The following is a 23,847-nucleotide window of genomic DNA, read 5'->3' as shown; positions in this document are numbered from 1 at the left end:
TTGAGTTCTATTTTAAGTTTGATTTTTTTAAATTTGGTATAGAAATGAACTCACAGTTCATTCATTTGCATCATGTCTTCATTTTTTTCAGGGTTATCTTTACAGTTCAGCCCTGCAGCTGTATGGAGTAGAATTGAATGGAGACTTTTGCCAGTTGCAGGAAATGATCATAAAAAAATACCAGTTCACTGACAGAATAAAGGTACCCTTTTATTTATGTATTTCTTTCCTAATGAAGTACAGTTGAGACACACTGTTACATTAGTTTCAGGTGTACAACATGGTGATTTGGTAAGTCTTTATGTTACACAATGCTTACCATGAGTGTAGCTACCATCTGTCACTCTACAATGCTGTTACAATATCATTGGCTATGTTTCCTATGCTGTCCTAAAGGTACCCTTTTAAATATATATTCTCTTACCTATTTTACAGCATCACTTAGCCAAGTTTCTTCTAGATTAGAGTTGGAAAATCTTTTCGGATCTATTCTTGGTTGCTGCTATGTAGAACATTGAGTTGACTTAGTACTTTAAAACAATAAAGGTGAATTTAATTATAATTACCTTCCACTCCTATTTCTCTTCCTCCCCACTTTCATTAGAAAGTAGAATTTTTCTTAATTTCCTTCATCTCCTCTATAGTATAGTTTGGGTAGCAGCATTAATCTGTAGATGTAAGTCAAAAGTGTACTTAATGAAACTCTCTTAATGAAGGTGAACAAAAAGGTTAAATAATACTCTCAGTACTTTATCTTCTTTTTCTTAAGTTTCCAGGAAGAGCTGTGGATGCCACAGAATGGCAGTTCAGGTGGAATGACGGCCTGGTTGGGCTATAACAGAACTTAGCTCTTTCTCTATATGTAAGGGCAAAACTAACCAGAAAGGGAAAAGGAAGTCTTTTGGTTAATGCAGTAATTCTTACCTTTCACGATGATCCTACACTTCTAATGGCAATGCGGGGAGATAGGGAGCACCTAAGGCTCTCTTGTGTTAAGGTGTTGAAAGACATCTCGGTAAGATTAAGGATCTAGTCCTCCCCTTTTTTATTGAAGGAAATGTTTTTTTTCCTCCCTCCAAACTTCCTTTTCTCCCCCTCTCTTTGTCTCTCTCTCGTCTTAGAAATAGAGAGGCAAATGATTAAAGCAGATTTATCCTACAGTAATAAATTCATGGATTTTTCTCACCATCCCAATTTAGTGAACAGAAACACATTGTTCTTGCATAATAAGAATCACATAACAGGAATGTTGATTTAATTGAAAGTTAAGATTTAAAAATTGACCTCTTAAGAATCCTAGTTTATAAATGGACAGTCAAGGGGTGCCAGGGTGGCTTCGTTGGTTGAGTGTCCGACTCTTGATTCAGCTCAGGTCACAGTATCAGAGTTGTGGGATGGGTCCTGTGTGGGGCTCCGCACTCAGCAGGGAGTCTGCTTGCGATTCTCCTTCTCGCTCTACCCCTGCCCCCTGCACCATGCATGTTCTCTCTCTCTAAAATAAATAAATCTTTTAATTAATAAATAAATGGAGATCCAAGTACCTTATTTTTATTTTATTTTTTTAAAGAAGATGATAAAGGTATGTTAAACGCATTTATTTACAAATTAAAAGATTTTTTACGCCTAGCTTTTCAACGGAGCATACGTGGATGAGTCCCCACCCCACATACTTTTGTTGGCTCTGGTGGCTGTTAGTAACCCAATGACAGAAAGCTGTTTGTGTACCATTTCATTGGCAACCTTTACAGTTTCCTTCCTGAATGGTAAAGACAGTTGTGTTTGAGAGGCCCTAAGATCAACGGAAAGGAATTCTAGGGTTTGTTTGTTTGTTTGTTTTAGGTTATTTTAAAATTTATCATATTTTTAAATTTAAATAAATTTATATAAATACAGGTTATTTTTATCTTGAAATCTAAGTAGCCTTAAGTCTCAGGCTCCACTTTTTATTTTTGTTCTTGTTTGGTCTTCTTTAATAGGACTTTCCTCAGAAGTCTAGAGATCCTTCGCTGTCCATTCAGACTTAAGAGTGAGAAACAAAAAAGCTGGTTGAAGTTCTCAGCACTGAAGTGGGGATTCTGAGCATTGGGGGCTTCACTGTTGAGTGATCTTGCTTGGCTGGTTAATTAGTTGGCGAGTATCTGATGAAGTATATTAAGATCTTTCCTCTTGGGCTGGTCTGATTGCTCAGAGAAAACCTTTCCAGGCTCCTTACTGAGTGGCCAATAACATCCTACAGACGGAGGGGTAGAGGAGAAGAAGTGAAACGTAAGGGATTTACAACATCCTGTCTGCCTTACTGCCCTTGTTTTCAGGACCTTAGCCTTTCTTTCAGCTAGTCCTGCTTTCCCCTGACCCAGACACCTTTGTTTTATCCTTCCCAGAGAATAAACCTCTATTCCTTTGCTGTGGTATAAGAAAGTCCTCTGGGGGTCTGGGTACTTCTAAAACTGACTTTCAACCCAATTACCTTATTTTTAGCATTTCTCCCTACTCCTTCACCCAGAAATAGCTGGCGCCATCAATTGTGAGCCTTTTTGAGATTCTGCAGTATAAGTCAAGTCTGGGCCTTAGCTTTCTATCTGTCTAGCTTAAAAATCAGATTTTTCTGGTCTCCTAAATTCCTTATTAGTTCCTCTTTTTTCCCTAACTTACAAAATTTTATCTCTGTTATTTCCTTTCCCATTCCCCCCATCCTTGTGGGTATATACTTCTTTTCTAAAAACCCTATACTGTTGTTATGAGGTTTCAGGAAAGCGTATGCGTACATGCCATGTGTCTTATGCGCTGTCTTTACATGAAAGACCCATTGGCTTAAATTCTTTACTTTTCTTTATTCATTATTTTGTTTATTCTTTATTCATATCTCGCTTATTCCTTTGATGTCACTTAGAGTTACCAGCATAGCTGTTTCATCCCATTACTAGAATATAACATATTTGAGTGTAGGTATTGTATCTCATTCCTCATGGTGTGTCACCCTCCAGAGTATCTTGTATTTAGGAGGTACCCATTAGAAATTGGTTAGGGGCACCTGGGTGGCTCAGTCAGTTAAGTGTCTGCCTTTACCTCAGATCATGATCCCAGAGTCCTGGGATCGAGTCCCACATCAGACTCCCTGCTCAGTGGAGAGCCTGCTTCTCCCTCTCCCTCTGCTGTTCCCCCTGCTTGTAATCTCTCTCTCTCTCTCTCTCTCTCTCTCTGCCAAATAAATAAATAAATCTTTTAAAAAAAAAAATTGGTTGAATTGATTTTGGTTACCATGCAGCCTTTGCATTAGTAGCATTCCAGTTTGTCCAGAGCCATTTTGGGGGGTTTCCATGGGACCTCTCTTGGTTGCCATAATTAATTTAATTTAATAATTTATTCTTTTTTTTACCATATCTGTGGGGTGGGGTGTGGGAGAGTGAACAGAGATGGGAAAGAAAAAGAGGAAACTGGTATATCAGTAGGTTAATTTGTATGTCTATTTCATATCTCAGCAGCATGTTTAGAAAGTTTATTAATAAAGTGATTGTTTTCTGTGTGTTCAGGAACATGTTAAAGGTGTGTTTCAGAAACTAGAGGCCCACTTAATGTAAATTATCTTAGTATTTTTCCTACTTAAAAAAGAGAATAAAATATGTTAAGAATCAGACCCCACAACATTCTAAATACTGTTTATTTGTAAGACTAAAAAAGTCCTCTAATACAAAATAAACTTTTTCTCTTCCTTTTAAAATAAAAGTGGTTTGTTTTGCACTTGAGAAAATAGATGTTTTCTCTTGTTACATTGCTTATGCTCTGTAAGACTTGTTGATTGTGGTCAAGTTAATTTTTTTGAGGTATATAGTTTCAATTTTTTGTTATTAAGTTTGTTATGTTAATTCCTACATAGTTGACATACAGTTGTACTATACAGTGAATCAGCAGTTCTGCACATTACTCGTGCTCATCGTAAGTGCACTCTTTCATCCCCATCATCTGTTTCACCCACTCCCCCACCCACCTCCCCTCTGGTAACCATCAGTTTGTTCTCTCCAGCCAAGAGTCTGTTTCTTGGTTTGTCTCTCTCTACTTTTTTTTTATATTTCTCTCCTTTGCTTGTTTTGTTTCTTAAATTCCACTCATAAATAAATATGGATGAAATCATAGGTGTTTGTCTTTCTCTGATTGGTTTATTTCACTTAACATTATACACTCTAGCTCTATTCATGTCATTGCAAATGGCAAGATTTCATTCTTTTTTATGGCTAAATATCCCTGGATGGATGGATGGATAGATAGAGAGATAGATAGATAGAGGTACCACATCTATATTCATTCATTTGTTGAAGGACCCTTGGGCTGCTTCCGTAATTTGGCTATTGTAAATAATGCTTCAGTAAATACCGGGGTGCATGTATCCCTTTCAATTAGTGTTTTTTGTATTTTGGGGATAAATACCCAGTAGTGCAATTGCTGGATATAGAGTCATTCTGTTTTTTAGCTTTTTGAGGAACCTCCCTATTGTTCCACAGCGGCTGCACCAGTTTGCATTCCCACCAGCAGTGCAAGAGGGTTCCTTTTTCTCTACATCCCCATCAACACTTGTTTCCTGTGATTTTGTTTTTAGCCATTCTCACCGGTGTGAAATGATACCTCATTGTAGTCTCGATTTGCATTTCCCTGATGATGAGTGATGTTGATCATCTTCTCATGTGTCTGTTGACTGTGTGTCTTGTTCGGAGGAATGTCTGTTCATGTCTTCTGCCCATTTTTAAATTGGATTATTTGGGGTTTTGGTGTTGAGATGTGCAAGTTCTTTATATATTTTGGATACTGACCCTTCATCACATCGGTCATTTGCAGATATCATCTCTCATTCAGGAGGTTGTCTTTTAGTTGGGTTGATTGTTGCCTTTGCTGTGCAGAAGCTTTTTATTTTTATATAGTCCCCATAGTTTACTTTTGATTTTGTTTCCCTTGCTTCAGGGAACCTATTTAGAAAGATGTTGTTGTGGCCAATGTGAGAGAAATTATTGTCTGTGATCTCTTCCAGGATTTTAACGGTTTCAGGTCTCATATTTAGGTCTTTACTCCCTTTTGAGTTTATTTCCATTCATCCTGTGAGAAAGTGGTTCAGTTTCATTCTTTTGCTTGTGGCTGATCAGTTTTCCCAGAGCCATTTGTTAAAGAGACTGTCTTTTTCCTGTTGCATATTCTTGCCTCTTTTCTCAAAGATTAATTGACTGTATAATTGTGGGCTTTTTTTTTTTTTTTTAGTTTTCTGTTCTATTCCATTGATCTGTGGATCTGTTTTTATGCCAGTACCATGCTGCTTTGATGACTACAGCTTTGTAATCTAAATTGAAATCTGAAATTGTGATGCCTCCGGTTTTGTTTCTCTTTTTTAAGATTACTTCATCTATTTGGAATCTTCTATGGTTCCATACAAATTTTAGGATTGGCTTTTTCTAGTTCTGTGAAAAATGCAGTTGGTATTTTGATAGGGATTGCATTAAATCTGTACATTGGTTTGGGTAGTGTAGACTTTGTTACAATATCTGTTATTCCAGGCCATGAGCATGAGATGTCTTTCCATTTCATTGTGTCATCTTCAGTTTCTTACATCAGTGTTTTATACTTTTTTTTTTTTAAGATTTTATTTATTTATTTGACAGACAGAGATCACAAGTAGGCAGAGAGGCAGGGAGAGAGAGAGAGAGGAGGAGGAAGCAGGCTCCCCGCTGAGCAGAGAGCCTGATGCGCCGCTGGATCCCAGGACCCTGGGATCATGACCAGAGTCGAAGGCAGAGGTTTTAACCCACTGAGCCACCCAGACGCCCCAGTGTTTTATACTTTTGAGAGTACAGGTCTTTCACCTCTTTGGCTAAGTTTATTCGTAGGTATTTTGTTGTTTTGGGTATGAAGCATATAATTTTTAAGTAAATTGTTTCATTTGCTTCTTTGGATAAATGAATCAAGTAAATTTTAGACGAAAAGTCAGACAAAGCCAATAAAAATATTGTATTAACATTTTATAATATATAAATTACTTTTATAGATTTGATATGATCCCATTGGATTCTGTGCATCAGGACAGATACTATTCCATTTTCTCATGAGGACACCGACTGCCTAAGTGTACAGACTCAGTTGATGATAGAGCCAGAGTTTGAATCTAGGGCCTTTGTCTCTTACAATTAATCATATAGTCATAGTGGAAAAAGCTCCGAACTAGGGATCGAAATACTGTAATTATATGACTATGTAAATAAATCTATCAAAAACAAATTTTCACAAGTTTATGGTTTTTAATTAGATACTAAGTATTTCCCACAGGTGATACTATTAAATATACTGTTCTTTCTCCCATTGTAATTATGGCTAACTTCTCATAGTGCCTCATGTCATTGAACCTATAACTATATCTTCTGTGGTTATCTTTGTTTTCTCAAGTGAACTTACTCTTCTTTAGGTGCTTCATGCGGACATCTGTACCCAGGGTTCACTTCTGCAAAATGCTGATGTTATTATCATGAATAATGTCTTTGAATATTTTCTTGATGAGGCAGAACAGGCCAGGTATGTTATTTATGCAAGCAAAAAGGCTGTTAAAATATGTTCAGCAAAGTATGAAAAGGGATTAGTGGAGTGCCTGGCTGGTTCAGTTGGTAAAGCATGTGACTTGATCTTGGGGTCGTGAGTATAAGTCCCACATTGGGTATAGAGATTACTAAATATCTTTGTTTTTAGAAAAGGGATTGATAAAGTAGAAATATTTTCATATTTAACTTTTTAAAAACAGCCTCAACAAGACTATGTTAATAAGGAAATGTATTACGCATAAAACAAAAATAAACTTTGTCTAACTTTGTAAAATATTACATCTAATGGGGGGTACATATTAAATGATATCATGACCCAAGCATTTGCTTAGCAATCAGGGATGCAATAAGATAACCATTCCTGATAGGCATTTATACTTACTCTTTTCTGTCTCCATTTTAGTTTTTTTGAAAAAATATGTCATATGCTATCCTATCACAAAATTTTGGGAAATAATTTCTATAAGTGATAGAAGATATAAGAATATTAACCAAAATAGTGATTAGCTGTCAAACTTTATTTTTAAGGCGGTAATTGTAGGTTCCTAAAACTCTTTAGTTCCTAAAACTATTTCTTTCCAGGGAATAGAAAAGTTAGCATATCTGTGATCTTTTTTTTTTTTACTTCTCTGCCACAGTTTCATGCTCAGGACCAGTCAGTCCCTCTAATTAGAAAATTCCTGTGGTCCATAGTCTGAGACATTGATTTTCTAGCTAGTTAGGAATCCTAACTTTTTTTTTTTTTTTTAAACATAATGATATATGTCTAGTTGAAGGAAAACTCCCTTTCCATACATACGAAATGGAATTACACAAATGTTTGGCCTAGTGCATCAGTAAGGTTTATACTGCAGAAAAATAAAAAGACATATAATTATAGACCATAAATAGTTAATACAAAGTGAAATCCTGAATGGCGAAACCCTCTTTATCCTGCCACCCTTTTACCTTCTATGTTCTCCCCTGCCCCCAACTCTGTCTCAAACACATACACACACACATGCCATACCCATTACTAGTAGGTTAAGGTTACCATGAAATTAACAGCTTAAATATTTTAAAAAGAAACTAGTTCAAGGGGCGCCTGGGTGACTCACTGGGTTAGAACCTCTGCCTTCGGCTCAGGTCATGATCCCAGAGTCCTGGGATAGAGCCCTGCATCAGGCTCTCTGCTCAGCGGAGAGCCTACTCCCCCCTCTCTCTCTCTGCTTCCTCTCTGCCTACTTGTGATCTCTGTCAAATAAATAAAATTTTTTTTAAAATCTTAAAAAAAAAGAAACTAGTTAGAAAGAAAGCTAATCACATAATCAAAGCTCAGCCAGAATAGGTGACAATTTTTGGTCACAGGCTGAAGACCAAAAACACAACATGAGCAAAGTTGTCTTAATCATAGCCCTCTTTAAGCTTAATTTCCAGTGGACAAAGTATGATTAGCTTTTCACCTTTTTAAGTTAATGACCAGTAGCCAAAACATTATATAATTTTTGGAGAATGAAGTATTACCAGGTTTATGTTGTGTAAGAAGTTAAAAGAGAAAAACACCTTAAAGGCTTTGGAGTTTCATTACAGAACGATTTTGACTGCTGAAGAATGATAAAAGCCCCTGGTGAACTTGGCACCAGAAATACTGAATGTTTGGGTTGTTTTAAAAGCTTTCTTGGTACATTCATTCACATGCTCTACATTGTTCAGTGACTAGGTATTGGCCACATGTGTTAGTCATTTCTCCTAAATTAGTCTAGTGCAATGAATTTGAAATATAGGTAGGTTATAGCCATGAATGACAGTATAGAGGAGAATGTTTAGGAGACCCAGTAAAGCATTCTGACATTGGAATCATTATCATTTACATACGTTAAATCTGTATTGTACTGAATGAAAAAGAATGATGCTACCGCATATAGCCTCTAAGGATTTGTCTTAATGAGAATCTGGGACAAGTAGAATGACACTGCTATAGGAGTTAGTATATAAGAGAAAACAGAAATATATCCTAAAAATAGGACACGTGTACTCAGGAAAGACTCATGCTTCCGAATAAGTCCTATCTCATTGAAGAGTAACACCCCCGATTTGTTGAGTAATTGTTGGTTTCAAAGGTGCCTCCGTGCGTTTCCTGAGCATGTGAAGCACCTAGAGCTGCCAGAAGGACAGCTTGCCAGAAGCACCAAGCGCTATTCGGAGAGTCATGGCCAACCACGCCAATTTAGTCAGCTTCTTCATTCTTATTAAATAAACTTCTGAAATACGTTATTTTTAAGGAACCACATCAAAACAATAGCTCTAGCCCACACACAGTGACTATTATCAAGCACTGCTGCATGATTTTAGATCTAGCCTGAGGAAGAACATTTGTTATCATTTTGCCTAATGAACTCCAGAATACTAAACCTAATAACCATTGCTGTAACGGAAAGAAATGCGCTGCTCACCTGCCTGTTGCAAGGGCTGCTCATCTCTGCTTTGCTTGCCCATTGCCCACCAGTAGTAGGGGTTACTCTCAACACTCACACACGTAGAGAAAGCCAGCTCGTGTCTGCATGGAATTAGAGCTGGGCAGGTGCTGTCCTGTGGTACGTGTAAACACACGTGGCATTTCATCATGCTTTCAACCTGGCTGGTCCCACTCAACTCCGCCGTTGCCATGTTGCCCAAAAGTCTTCCCATTAAATTTTTTTGACAACCAGGGGTGCCTGGGTGGCTCAGTGGGTTAAAGCCTCTGCCTTTGGCTCAGGTCATGATCCCAGGGTCCTGAGATCAAGCCCTGCATCGGGCTCTCTGCTGAACAGGGAGCCTGCTTCCTCCTCTCTCTGCCTGCTTCTCTGCCTACTTGTGATCTCTGTCAAATACATAATAAATAAAATCTTCAAAAAAAATTTTTTTGGACAATGGAATAAAGTACAATTTCACTCTTGGTGTTATTTTAAAAGATGTAATCTACATATCATGCTCTATTGTTAGTCTTTGCTTGGCTTCTGGTTTCTGGGGCCTTTCTACACTACTCTTCCCCATCTGTACCTCTTAGCCCTTCTCCATTCCACAGAACCAGTTTTGACACACTATCAAGAGTTTAAGGAGCACCTGGGTGGCTCAGTCAGTTAAGCTTCTGACTCCTGGTTTCAGTTCAGGTCATGATCTCAGGGTTATAAGATCAAACTCCACGTTGGTCTGTGCTCTGGGCTTTGAGCCTGCTTGGGATTCTCTCCCCTACCATGCGCTCTCTCTCTCTCTCTCTTTCTCTCTCTCTCTCAACCAAAAGAAATCAAAAGAGTTAAAGGGTTTTAACTGCTGACCCAGCTTTGACTTGTGTATTGGTTCTGAAAACTGAGTTTTGGCCTTAACAGTACCTCGTAGTAACACAAATCCTCATCTTGTTAAATCTCTTCAGTGTTGTAACATCACAATTTTGCCAACATCCCCTTCAGAAACTGAAGAACTTGTCAGTTTCTAATATGTTGCTACAATCCTATTTCTTGCAGGCAAACATTTTGCCCATCTGGATTTCTGGGTATTGCCTGTGCTGCACTTTCTCTTGTGATCTTCATTTTTTAAAAGTGTTCAGTGTCTGGTAAAACATAAAATATTAATTTTTAATATTTTGCAGAGCCTGGGAACATATCAGCCATAATGTAAGGAAACAAGGATCATTATTAGTAACAGTACCAAGTCTTGAAGATTCTCTGTCAGGCCTTCAGGTATGTAAACCTCTTTCCGAGAATTTTTCTTTTAAGATTTTATCTATTTATTAGAGAGAGACTGCACACATGAGAGAGTGATGGGGGGAGGCATGAGGGCAGTGGGAGAGGGAGAAGCAGACCCCACTGAGCAGGGAGCCTGATGCAGGGCTCGATCCCAGGACCCTGGGATCATGACCTGAGCTGAAGGCAGAAGCTTAAGTGACTGAGACACCCAGGACGCCCTATCCCAGCATTTTTATTGTCAAAACTTTTCCCCTACTTTCTTCTGATAGCTCTTACTATATCCTAGAGATGTTCTGTCTGAAGAAAGAAAGAGCAGTAACTTAGAGCCTAAGAACTGGTTTGTGGTTTGTTCATTGGCCCCAAGAGCTCTGAAATTATAATTCCTATCTTGATAGAGAGTCCTTTGCTGCTCCAACCAGTTTTTCCAACTGGGGTCTTACAGTTTTAGGTTAACAAATGCTACTAAATGTTTGCAAGAGGCTTAGAACACCCACATCATAACTTTCCCCTTATAACAAAAGGAACAGGAATTCCTGGGTGGGTCAGTCAGTTAAGCATCTGCTTTCGGCTCAGGTCACAATCCCAGGGTCCTGGGATCAAGCCCTGCACTGGGCTCCCTGCTCGGAGGGAAGCCTGCTTCTCCCTTTCCCACTCCCCCTGCTTATGTTCCCTCTCTTGCTCTCTCTGTCTCTATCAGATAAATAAATAAAATCTTTAAAAAAAAAAAAAAAACTGAGCCATCAATAACACTTTCTTAAGAAATTTTTGTCAATCCAAATTATAAAAGTAATTCATGTTTGTAATAACAAGGGAAATAATCTTGAGATATATAAAGATGTTAATCTCCCCATCCCCTCCACTTAAGTGTTGTCCAGGAGAGACCCATCTCATGTGTGGTATAATCCTACCATACTTCTCATGCTTATAAAAATATGTCTTCTAAAATATATGGTCTCCAAGGGGCACCTGGGTGGCTCAGTCAGTTAAGGAGCTGACTCTTTTTTTTTTTTTTTTTAAGATTTAATTTATTTATTTGACAAAGATCACAAGTAGGCAGAGAGGCAGGCAGAGAGAGAGAGAGAGAGGAGGAAGCAGGCTCCCTGCGAAGGAGAGAGCAGGCAATTAAGGGAAGGGCCTGATGAAGGTTCTAGAGGGAGAGTAGCCCCTCTCATGCGACCCCTTAACACCATCACTGTGTATGTATGAACAGTTTGCTCTGTTCTCTGTGTATTCTTTGTTGTTTTAGTCTTTTATTGTTTAAACCTAATGATAATTATTAAACTAGTTACGTTAGAACAATTACTCTATTCTGTATTTTCTTTATTCTTTCAAATTCCAAAATCACAGTAAATTAAATGCTGAATCCACAGACCTACCATGTAGTACAACAAAGAATTGTTCATGTGACACCATGTAAACTTAGTCCTCCTTATTGTAAAAAAAAAAAAAAAAAAAATCTGTCATTTTCAGTGACTTAGTTCATCATGATTTCTTGAAGTTCCAGAGAACAGGATGATTCTGCATTTTTCATGTATGTTTATCATCTTTTTTCCTTCCAGATTAATATACAGTTATCTTCCTGGGTTGAAGAGGTACCACTGAACTACAACGTATACCGAGAAAACCATATTGACAGAGAAGCTCTTGAACAAATTCATTTGTATAAGATTCTCTAACGTCAAAGTAGTCCTACCTCAATGTAGTGGTTTGTTGAGTATATTACAAATTAATAAAAAGGAAACATCACCCTGATACTCTAACACATATTTCTAGACTTTATATGTATGTTTACATATTTGTAAATAGTCTTATGGGTATATATACACACACATAGTTGTGTATAGACACATAGTTGTGTCCATATACAACTTTGATTTCTGTGATAATTTAATTAAAATATTTATCTGAATATTTTTGGTTTTCCTGTTTCTTTTATCTTGCTAAAAACAAATACATGTTTCTTTAGTCACTGACTTTGTATACCAATTCCAGATATGACAAAAAAAGATTAGAAGGTGTTTCCATCATAAGAAAAGGGTAGAAGGGAAGGAAGGTACTTTATATCCCATTTATTAGATCTCTGTTCTGTAAGATTCCTTGTACGCCACTTTATGTGAGGAGGCTAGCCCAAGGACAAAATAAGAAAATAATTGCTGTTGCTAGGAAAAACCAAAACTAGAAAGATAGCCTCCAAAATATAAGTAGAGATTTTTATCTAGGTGGAGCAATTAATTACTGGTCATTTTTTTTTCCTTTTCCGTGTTTTTCTTTATTTTCCATTTTTTTTCTGTGAGGAATGTATTTCTTTCGAAATCAGGAAAAGCAAAGTTGTTGTTGTTTTTTGTTTTTTTTTTTTAAGAATATAGTGGAACATCAAAAGAACACCTAACTGGTTCTAGTAATCTCATATTTAATATTATCTTTATATTACCTTTTTAAACTAATCTACATTTCAGAATTGTGGAACTTTTTGGAAATCTATGTTTTGGGGATTTTTTGTTTTTTGTTTTTTGTTTTCAATTAGAGAGCAGTGGAGAGAGGCAGAGGCAAAGCAAGAGAGAGAATCTCTCTCTGCCCACAGAGGGCAGAGCCCCACATGGGGTTTGAGCTCACAAACCTGAGATCAGGACCTGAGCTGAAATCAAGAGGCAAAGGCCAGGGCCACCTGGGTGGCTCAGTGGGTTAAGGCCTCTGCCTTCGGCTCAGGTCATGATCCCGGGGTCCTGGGATCGAGCCCCCCACATTGGGCTCTCTGCTTAGCGGGGAGCCTGCTTCCTCCTTTCTCTCTGCCTGCCTCTCTGCCTACGTGTGATCTCTGTCTGTCAAATAAATAAAATATTAAAAAAAAAAAAAAAAGAAAGAAAGAAAAGAGATGAAGGCCCAACCAACTGAGCCTCTGGAAATCTGTTTATGGAATTTTTGTTTTGTTTTGTTTTTCAAGATTTTTTTTTTTAAGATTTTATTTATTTATTTATTTGACAAAGATCACAGGTAGGCAGAGAGGCAGACAGAGAGAGAGGAGGGAAGCAGGCTCCCCACCAAGCAGAGAGCCTGATGCAAGACTTGATCCCAGGACCCTGAGATCATGATCTGAGCCAAAGGCAGAGGCTTTAACCTACTGAGCCACCCAGGCACCCCTTATTTTTAGAGATTCTATTCGTTTATTTGACAAAGAGAGACACAGCAAGAGGAAACGGGCCAGGGGAGAGAGAGAAGCAGGACTCTGCTGAGCAGGAGCCCGACCAGGGCTCGGTGCCAGGGCTCTGTGTCAGGACCCTGGCATCACGACCTGAGCTGAAGGCAGACATTTAGCGACTGAGCCACCCAGGCTATGTTTTTAAAGGGATTTATCAAGTATACTTTTTTGTGATCACCTGCTTATGAGAACTTGCCACGTCGTCAATTTAAACTTTTCTGGGGGTGTGAGGGAGGGGCAGAGGGAGAGAGAGAATCTTAAGCAGCCCGCATACCCAGCGTGGAGCTGACAGGGCTCAATCTCAAAACCCCAAGTTGAGTTGAAATCAAGATTTGGACACTTAACCAACTAAGCCACACAGGCACCCTGTTGTTTTTTGTTTTGTTTTAAAGAAGTTATTGGTCGGGACACCTACCCAGGTGGTTGGTTGGACCTCAGTTGGTTGGACGACTGCCTTCGGCTCAGGTCATGATCCCGGAGTCCCGGAATCGAGTCCCGCATCGGGCTCCCAGCTCCATGGGGAGTCTGCTTCTCCCTCTGACCCTCTCCTCGCTCATGCTCTCTCTCACTGTCTCTCTCTCAAATAAATAAATTTAAAAAAAAAAAAAAAGATCTTTAAAAAAAAAAAAAGAAGTTATTGGTCAATAACTAAATAAAATGCTAAAAATAAAAAGTTTGGAACTTGGGACACTTGGATGGCTCAGTCAGTTAAACGTCTGTCTTCCACTCAGGTCATTATCCCAGGGTCCTGGGATTCAGTCCAGCATTGGGCTCCTTGCTCAGTGGGGAGCCTGCTTCTCCCTCTGCCTGCCTCTCTCCCTGCTTGTGTGTTCTCTCTCTCTCTCTGACAAAATCTTTTGAAATCTTTTTTAAAAAGTTTAGAACTTTTACTGTTGTTATTAATAAGCCTCATTTATAGTATCTAGTATAATACTGAATATTAGGATAAATGCTCGAATTCCAATAATTTTTTATTCACACAGGCATTACTTATTCCTGCTAATCCATTAAACATTTTTACCATGCTAGTCACCCAAGAAAGTAAAGTAGAATTAGGAAGTTACTGTCAACTCTGGCATCTCAGTAACAGGTGGATGTTTCTAGGAGGCTGTGCAGACTTTCTGAAATTAAAGAGATTCCTAGAAGTGGAGAAAAATTAATTGAAAATATTTGAGAATATTTCAATACTTAAAATACTTGTAGCTGTTATTCATATGATTGTTTTATACATAATTAAATGTATTGGCTTATTGTAATAACATTTAGGCACTTAAATTTCAAATACAACAAACTATTAACTGTAGCATATATGTAAGATACAAATAGTAATCATCCATGAAAAAAAATAAGTTTATTAATAATATGGCATATAATTACAAGCAGAACATTTATTGAATTTTGTCTGATGGCGCACCTATTCTTAAGAAACTATATTTCCTAAACTCTGATACCCAGTTGCCCTAGTTTATTTGAATGTTCCTCAGAAGCGTGAATCTCTAAAGCATAATGGGCTGCTGTGGCCCTGGGTGAATGCCAGAACTCCCATTCTGGAATGCCCTGGACAGGACAGAAGGAGAGAGAACACTAGCAGTACTCTGGACAAGGAAGGGACAAGTCTATCTGTAAATCTGGTTTCATATCATTCAGCCCCTAATTTGTAAAACAAAAATAAGTATGCATTCAGTTATCCATAGTGGAATATACTCAACAGCACAGATTATCAGTCATTTCCATAAATGTGTGCAAAACGTTACATAAAAAATGGACAATTCTTTAATTTGTGTAGGGTTTTTTTGTAACCTCTACATCCAACATGGGCCTTAAACTCATGACCCCAAGATCAAAAGTCACATATTCTGCCAACTGGGCCAGCCAGGCATCCTGATGATTATTTACTGTTGTCACAGCTATGATTTTAGACATGTTAAAATAAACTATGTGTCTTTAGTTGAAGGAGTGGAAAAAAGGTATAAACAGGTATGAAATAGGAAATAGTGGAAATTATTCTGTGTAATCTTTAAACATTTAACAGTTTTTAATAAATGCCTGAGGCAAATATTAGAACTATAGGATATTGAGAAGAACTTCTTCTACTAGTATTAATGTTCTGTTTGTGGAATTCTTGAACTTTTAAATGTGTATATATTCATCTAGAGACAATTATTGTCACTAAAAAGACTAGTTTCTTGGGGAGAATTTCTCATGTATGAAGTTTATGCTGCTCACAGTTTGTCATTCCTTGGCCTCAGCCTCCCTCTCTCCCCCTCCAGTGTCTGTGACGTGTATCTCAGAAGGCTTAGGAGGAAGAGTAATGGAGTAAGACATTTTTGTATTTTAGCAGCCAATATCTGTGAAAAATAAAAATATTTTTTCATATGGCTTTACTGGTGCTCAGACAACTCAAAACATTAAGATTACATTAGATGTCCAAATTAGATGTCCAAATTATCTAGCTCGCTAGCTGATAAAATACATGACAAATTTGGTGAAAGAGTTAAATTGGTAGAAAACAGAAAATAAAATTGTATTTTAGATTTTTTTCTGCTAATGTTCCTTTAAAATTACTGAATTTCATAGAGCTTCTCCAAGTTTGATCACCGTGTTCCTTCACCTAACCTCCAATTCCCTTTACTAAAAGCAGATACCCTCAAGGTCCTAACCAGGTCCTATTTTGGGATACCACAGCTTAAACACTCCAGAATTTCATGACAACTTCATTATTAGTAGTCATTATAAGGTATTTTCTATTGATGGTGAATTCCACAGCCATGCGACTATTAATTACATGAACTAATCACACAAGCATGTGTTAAGCGTCCACAGTGTATCTAGCCCTCTGCCAGCCTCACTTGGCTCTACCATGAAAGAACTCACACTCTAAGGATGGAGAAGAATGACGCCTTAAGTTTAGATACAGGGTAAGGAAAGATGTTCCTGGTGAAGGGGAAAGCATGTGCAGAGGCAGAGAATAGTGAGTATTATGACTAGGGCCCAGGGTAGGAAGGATTACATGAGGATCATGAAGGGAATGGATGCCAGATCAGGAAGGGCATGGTATCCCAAGCAAAGGAGATCACATTTTATTCTGAGTCAAGGTGAGTCATTACAAGATTTTAAGCAACATATTGATAGGGTCAAAATAAAATTATAGAAGCCATATGGTGGCCCAGTGACTCTAGGGATGTAGGGTAAAGAAAGGAGTCAAGAGGTATCTGGGAGGGCTCAGCACTTTGTTAGGAAGTAAATAAATCCAGAATTAAAGAGTGTTTTAAAATTACATTTATGGAGATACCTAAGAAAATCAATGTGTCCTTACAGCAAATAATTACTAACTCAAAAGATAATAGCAAGGACCCTACTGAATACAGTCTTATGTACTATCTGTATAAGAAATAGTTAGATACTAAGTATATGGCCAAAAAAGAATGCTGGGAGGCAAAAACTAAGACAATAACTTGATAGGAAGCTGCCAAGGGTGAAACACGCATGCGTGCGTGCACACACACAGACACACACACACACACACAGAGTAAACAAGGATATTAACATTGAAGAGAAGGATTTGGCTGGGGCATAAAATTCCAAACATTCATCATGTAAATAAATGAAGAATCTAGCTAGGAAAAGAACAAAAACAAAAAAACGAGTTTCAGTGGGGTCATGCAAGCACAGTGAAAGATTTCTCCTTGTCAGAGGAACTCAATTCTGGGACACAATATTAATTAAACAGGCATTTTTTGGCAGCTGTCCACTTCCCTAGACTTGTCCAGATGCCTAAAGCAACTCAACCACTTAGTAGTTTACCCACTTGTCAATTAAGTTAGGTAATGTTTTTGGACTGTGAGTTTCACAGGAGTATTATGTATATTAACTGAATAACTAAATAACTAAATACCTTGAAATATAAAAGCACATAAATAGAATACAAATTGAAATTAATTTAATTTTTTTTTTTTTAGATTTAACTTATTTATTTGACAGAGAGCACAAGCAGGGGGAGCGGCAGGAAGAGGGAGAAGCAGGCTCCCAGCTAAGAAAGGAGCCCAATGTGGGGGCTCCATCCTAAGACCCCAGGATCATGACCTGAACTGAAGGCAGACGCTTAAACAGCTGAACCACCAAGGTGCTCCTCGAAATTGGTTTTAGTCTCTCTCTACAAAGATGTGTCCCAAGAAAATTGATAGATATGATAATCATAATTGTATCAAGGATTCTCATTTCAACTTAGTTTTTGACAACAATAATAATTATCAGTTGTTAAATTCTCCAAAACTTCTTATTTTCCCAAATTTCTACTTTCTTTGAGGGAGTGAGGAAAAGAAATATATGCCCAAGATAACCTAGGAATAAATTGAATATGGAATAATAAAACCATGATCCTCTAGGCTACGAAAAAAATGTATAAAAAATCTGAATCTAATGGCAGGAAAAGATCACAGGCTATGAAATGAGTTCTTAAGTAGGTTCTGTTAAAATACTTCCATACTGACCTAAATCAAAGACAGATTTCTAGACCAGGAAGGTAATATATATTTAAATCCTGAGCGCTCAAGGAAGATTTTCTGATTTAAACACACACACACACACTCAAAACCCCCAAATTCATCGACATGGATTTTGTTGTGTTAGCTACGGAGCCTGACAACAACCCAATTAAGTAGGCGCTATTAGTCCTATTTAAACAGTTGAGTAAACTAGTTTTAGTGATGGCGAGAAACCTTCTAAAAGTTCTACAGCTGGTAAATGGTACAACCAGGATTCAATTCTACTGTCTACCTACACTCCTGCTAAACTCGTATCTAAACTACTGCTCTTTTGTTATGCTGCCTCTGTATTTTAAATTTCCTAGTCTAATACTAACTACAAAATTAACAGATTATGATGGAGAGAAGCTTCTTTATTTTGCCTTTGGATTCCTCATCAATGTGAGAATTACTTGACTAATTAACATGTGAGATGCAGCTGTGATTTTGTTAAGTTTATATTTAAATTCCAGTTAGTTAACATACAGTGTAATATTAGTTTCAGGTGTACAATATAGCGATTCCACACTTTCATACAAACTCTGTGCTCATCACAATAAACCCACTCCTTAATCCCCCTCAACTATCTTACCCATCTTCCCACCCAATTATAGCTGTGATTTATAAATCTGTTGGATGCTTAAACCAAGAGGAAAAGTGACAACTAGGTCCTAGTTTAAAATTTGTGGCTTCTGAATGAAAGAAAGGTACAACATGACTTTAATATTATAATTGATATTGATTAATACTATGATTAGTAGTAGTATATACTCAGGTATGTATCCTAAATATATACCTAAGAAAAAGGAAAACATACGTCCAACAAAAACTTGTACACAGGGGCACCTGGATGGCTCAGTCATTGGGCATCTGCATTCAGCTCAGGTCATGATCCTAGGGTCCTGGGATTGAACCCCACATCAGGCTCCCTGCTCGGAAGGAAGCCTGCTTCTCCCTCTCCCACTCCTCCTGCTTGTGTTCCCTCTCTTGCTGAGTCTCTGTCTGTCGAACAAATAAATAAAATCTTTTAAAAAAAACTTTAAAACTTGTACACAAATCTTCATAATACATTATATACATAGTAGTAGTATCCTAGATGAAAATTATTAATGTGAACATATTTTTACATTGAAATTTACCTATAGGGCACTTGGGTGGCTCCTTCGGTTAAGCGTCCGCCTTCGGCTCAGGTCATGATCCCAGGATCCTGGGCATTTGGGCTTCCGGCTCAGCAGGGAGCCTGCTTCTCCCATCCCAACACTCGTGTGCTCTAGCGCGCGCTGTCTCTCAAATAAATAAATAAAATCTTTGGGCATCTGGGTGGCTCAGTGGGTTGGGGCCTCTGCCTTTGGCTCAGGTCATAGTCCTGGGGTCCTGGGATCAAGCCCCACATCAGGCTCCCTGCTCGGTGGGGAGCCTGTTTTCCCCCACTCTCTGTGCCTACCTCTCTGCCTACTGTGGTGTGTGTCTGTCAAATAAATAAATAAAATCTTTACTAATTAAATAAATAAATTAATTAAACCTTTTTAAAAAATTCACCTATATAGAAAGTAAGTTCAATCTCTTCCTTTTTTTCCATTTTCTAAACTATTCATCCTTGTAAAATAATACTTGAACTTTTCAAAAGCAACTGAAAACACGCCAAGATTCTGGCTTACAGGCAGCAAGGGTAACTAGTTTAGACAATAGATGATTTACTTAAAACAATGACTCCGTTTTTGGGCTCCAGCTTTGTTTATTTTTTCTTGCCAAACAAACATTATTATTTAGGTCAAACTGCAAGGTGCAAATAAGAAGATCCATTCTTTCTGTTGGAAGATGAAGAATTTGGAGAAGCACAGATGTTTAGTTAGAAGGTACCTTAGAATAAACCAATTCAAATCCATGTTCTTAGAGAAAGAAAATTATATTTGAAGCCCCTTTGCAATGTGGGAAAAAGCAGCTTCCTTAATATAGATCCGCATTCTGATAACATGGGACCAACAATTTTTGGGATAAAAGGAAGCTTGGAAAATACTTCAGGGGGCGCCTAGGTGGCTCAGTCGGTTAAGTATCTGCTCTGCTCAGGTCATCATCCCAGGGTCCTGAGATTGATCCCCAAGTCGAGCTCACTGCTCAGGGGAGAGCCTGCTTCTCTCTCTCCCTCTGACCCTCCCCCTCCTTGTGTTCTCTCTCTCAAAAATCTTAAAAAAAAAAAAAAAAAGTACTTTAGGTTGATTGAGAAATTGGAAGCTTCCTAAATTGCTGGTAGGAATTATAAAATGGTATAGATGCTTTGTGGAAAACAATTTGGTAGTTCCTCAAAATATTAGCCATAGAGTTACCATATGACCTAACAATTCCCCTCCTAGCTACATACCCAAGAAAAAGGAAAACATTCTTCCAACATAAAAATTTATACACAAATTGTCATAGTACATTATTTATAATACCCAAAAAGCAGGGTAGGGGGAAATAGTATCCATCAACTAATGAATGGATACATAAATAATTGTGGATAAATAATTCCATTCCATAGCATTTTATTCAGAATAAAAGTTTAGTATTAAAAAAAAAAGTGAAGTATTGAGACATGCTGGGACATGGATGAATCTTGAAAACATGCTAAGTGAAGAAACCGGTCACAAAAGATCACATGTTGTATAATTCTATTTATATGAAATGTCCAGAATAGGCAAATCTGTAGAGACAGAAAGTACATTAGTGGTTGCTTCGAGCTGGGAGGGGAGCAGGAGGAGGATAGGAAGTGACTATTAATAGATATGGGGTTTCTTTTGGGGGTGATAAAAATAGTCTAAAATTAGATTGTGGTAATAATTGCACAACTCTGTAAATATACAAAGAACCACTGATCTGCACACTTTAAGTGGTTGAAACTGTCTCCTGTATGTGAATGACTTCTCAATAAAATTGTTTACAAAAATAAAATGAGGTGCCAAGACGACTTTAGGTTGTAAGCAATATTTGCCCTTGAAAGACTTGGTTAACTAACACAGTGGTGTTTACTAGCAAATCATGAAGTGAGAAGACTACCTATACTTCGTTTAACAAGTACATGCTTGATTTTCAGAAAGCGAATAATTATATTAAAAATTATGCTAATCTCGGTACATTCGTTAGAAGCAATGAGATCCTTGTAGTAGTACCACCTACTATTTTAGGTATAAGTGGGCATAAGGTTATGTGACAAGAGTGTAAACCAGTGGTCTTCTAGTCCTCCTCTCATGCAAGGCCACTGGGGCCCCTGGATGGATGTCTAGCATTTTCATAGCCTGCGTACAATTTTAGCACTGAAAGTAACTTTTACACTTATGACTTCAGACATGAAACAAGATCTGGGATGTGTCCCACTGACAGAGATCTAAAAGAAAGCAAGCTGCCCCAAAACCGAGGAGGCTGCAGGCTTAAATGCAATTGCATTTGCTGTCCCTTTTTCTCTGTATTTAATGAGTTCCTGAACATAGGTACGGGAACTGATGGAGCCATATCGTACATGCTCAAAGCTGTCAGAAGGCTCTTGGGTAGGAAAGGAGTGGCACGGATAAGAGATCTTCGATCACTACAAAAGGACTACAGTTCTGGGGCGCCTGGATGGCTCAGTGGGTTAAGCCACGGCCTTCGGCTCAGGTCATGATTTCAGGGTCCTGGGATCGAGCCCTGCATCGGGCTCTCAGCTGGGAGCCTGCTTCCTCCTCTCTCTCTGCCTGCCTCTCTGCCTACTTGTGATATCTCTCTCTGTCAAATAATAAATAAAATCTTTTTTAAAAAAAAAAAAAAGGACTACAGTTTTTCCAAGTAAAACAATTTGAGGAAGCCAATTTGCAGGGCTTTGTTATGCACAGAATTCTAACAAGTTCTTCTGAGCATTACATCTAATATTAGCACTGGTGTCAAAGCAAACAATTTTATTGAAGTACAATCAGCATGCAATAAGTGCAGTAAGTATTCATGACATATGTTTACACCTTTGAAATCATCACCACAGTCAAGATGATAACCATTTCAATCCCTTCTAGACTTTTCGCTCATCCTTTGTTATCTATCCCTCCCTTGACCCCTACCCCAGGCAATTATGGATCTGATTTCTGTTGTGATAGATTAGTTTGCTTTATGTAAATGGCATCATGCAGTATACACTTTGTCAAGCTTTTATCGTTCAGCACAAGGATTTTGATGTCCATCCACATTGCTGCATGTATCAATAGTTTGTTCCTTTTTATTGATGATGAGTGGTCAATGGTATGGATTTACCACCATTTACTATGAATCTTGATAGAAAGCATTGTAGCTCTTCCGACTTTGTTTCCTTTCAAAAAAATTTTAGCTACTCTAGGTCATTTGTATTTCCATAAAAATTTCAGAATCCACTTGTAGATTTCCACAGAAAATCCTGCTGAGATTTTCTTTGGGGTTACACTGAATCCATAGGTCAATTTGGGGAAGAATGACTTCTTAACAATATTGAATTTTCTGGGCTCAGTCATTGCAGGACATGACTCTTGATCTCGGCGTTGTAGGTTCAGGCCCCACATTGAGTCTTAGAGATTACTTAAATATAAAATCTTAATGAAATCCTGCCATTTGCAACAACATGGATGAATCTAGAGGGTATAATGCTAAGGGAAATAGGTCAGAGAAAGAACAATGCCATATGATCTCACTCATATGTGGAATTTCAAAAACAAACCAAATGAACAAAGGAAAAAGGACAAACCAAAAATTAGACTCTGAACTGTTGAGAGCAAACTGATGCTTACCAGAGTGGAGGTAGGTGGATGGGTGAGATAGGTGAGGGGGATTAAGAGTGCACTTACAGTAATGAGCACTGAGTAGTGTATAGAATTGTTGAATCACTATATTGTACACTGAAACAAATATAACACTGTATGTTAACTATGCTGAAATTAAAATGTGAAAAAATAATAATAAATAATAAAATAATAAAATAAATAAAGTAAAATCTTAACACCACAATATTGAGTTTTCTAACCCAAAAACAAGATATACCTTTCCATTTACTTAAATCTTTAATTTTTCTTAGCAACTTTTTATAGCATTTGTTGTTTCAGATCTTGTGCTTTTTTGTTCAATTTACTCCTAAACATTTCATATTTTTAATGGTTTTAATAAATGGTATTTTAAATTTTTCAGTTTCTGATAATTGCTAGTTTTATAGAAATACAATTGATTTTGATGTATTAACCTGTCTTCTATAATCTTGTTAAATTCACTTACAAGTCCTAGTGGGTTTCTTGATGACACTTTCAGAAAAAATTTTACTTCTTTCCTTCCAGTCTATTTACTTTTATTTTTTTACTTGCCTTACTGCAGTATCTCTGACTTCCAGTAAAATGTTTAACAGAAGTGGTAAAAACAAACCTTGTTTTCAATCTGCTGGGATGAAAGCACTTCGTCTCTCACTGTAAGTATGATATTAGCTACAGGTTTTCAGTTCATGTCCTTTCTTAGTTACGAAGTTCCCTTCTATTCCTGGTTGGCTGAGATTTGTAGTATAAGTGGATGTTAATTTTGTCAGATTATTTTGCTACACTTACTAAGTTGATCACATGATTTTTCTGTTTATGTCTGCAAAAATTGTGAACTACATTGTTTGATTTTCAAATATTAAACCAACTTTGCATCCCTTGGAATAAACTCTGCTTGGTTATGACATATACCATTTTGTCAGTTGTTGGATTTGATTTGGATAAATCCATGTATACAAGGAATATTGATGTATAGATTAGAGTTGTTCTTGTTTCACGGAATTGTCGTCTGGTTTTGGTGTTAGGTTAATGCTTACCTCTGACAATTTCTGCCTTTATTCATTTTTTTTTTAAGATTTTATTTGTTTGAGAGAA

General features: G+C 37.6%; 1 protein-coding gene across 1 annotated transcript in view; it reads left to right on the top strand.

Annotated features, from left to right (window-relative positions):
- The window catches only part of LOC131999886 (uncharacterized), a 34,779-nt gene extending 22,603 nt beyond the window's left edge, over positions 1-12,176 (top strand). Inside the window, exons 5-8 of the mRNA XM_059373081.1 lie at positions 92-202; positions 6,437-6,543; positions 10,171-10,261; positions 11,827-12,176. Of these exons, the coding sequence (XP_059229064.1) occupies positions 92-202; positions 6,437-6,543; positions 10,171-10,261; positions 11,827-11,943 (426 nt within the window). The 3' untranslated portion in view covers positions 11,944-12,176. The remainder of the gene's footprint in view (positions 1-91; positions 203-6,436; positions 6,544-10,170; positions 10,262-11,826) is intronic.
- The last annotated feature ends 11,671 nt before the right edge of the window (positions 12,177-23,847 follow it).

This window comes from Mustela nigripes, chromosome 13 (assembly GCF_022355385.1).
Source record: "Mustela nigripes isolate SB6536 chromosome 13, MUSNIG.SB6536, whole genome shotgun sequence".
In the NCBI taxonomy this organism is placed as follows: domain Eukaryota; kingdom Metazoa; phylum Chordata; class Mammalia; order Carnivora; family Mustelidae; genus Mustela; species Mustela nigripes.
This window is presented reverse-complemented; position numbering and strand designations above follow the sequence as displayed.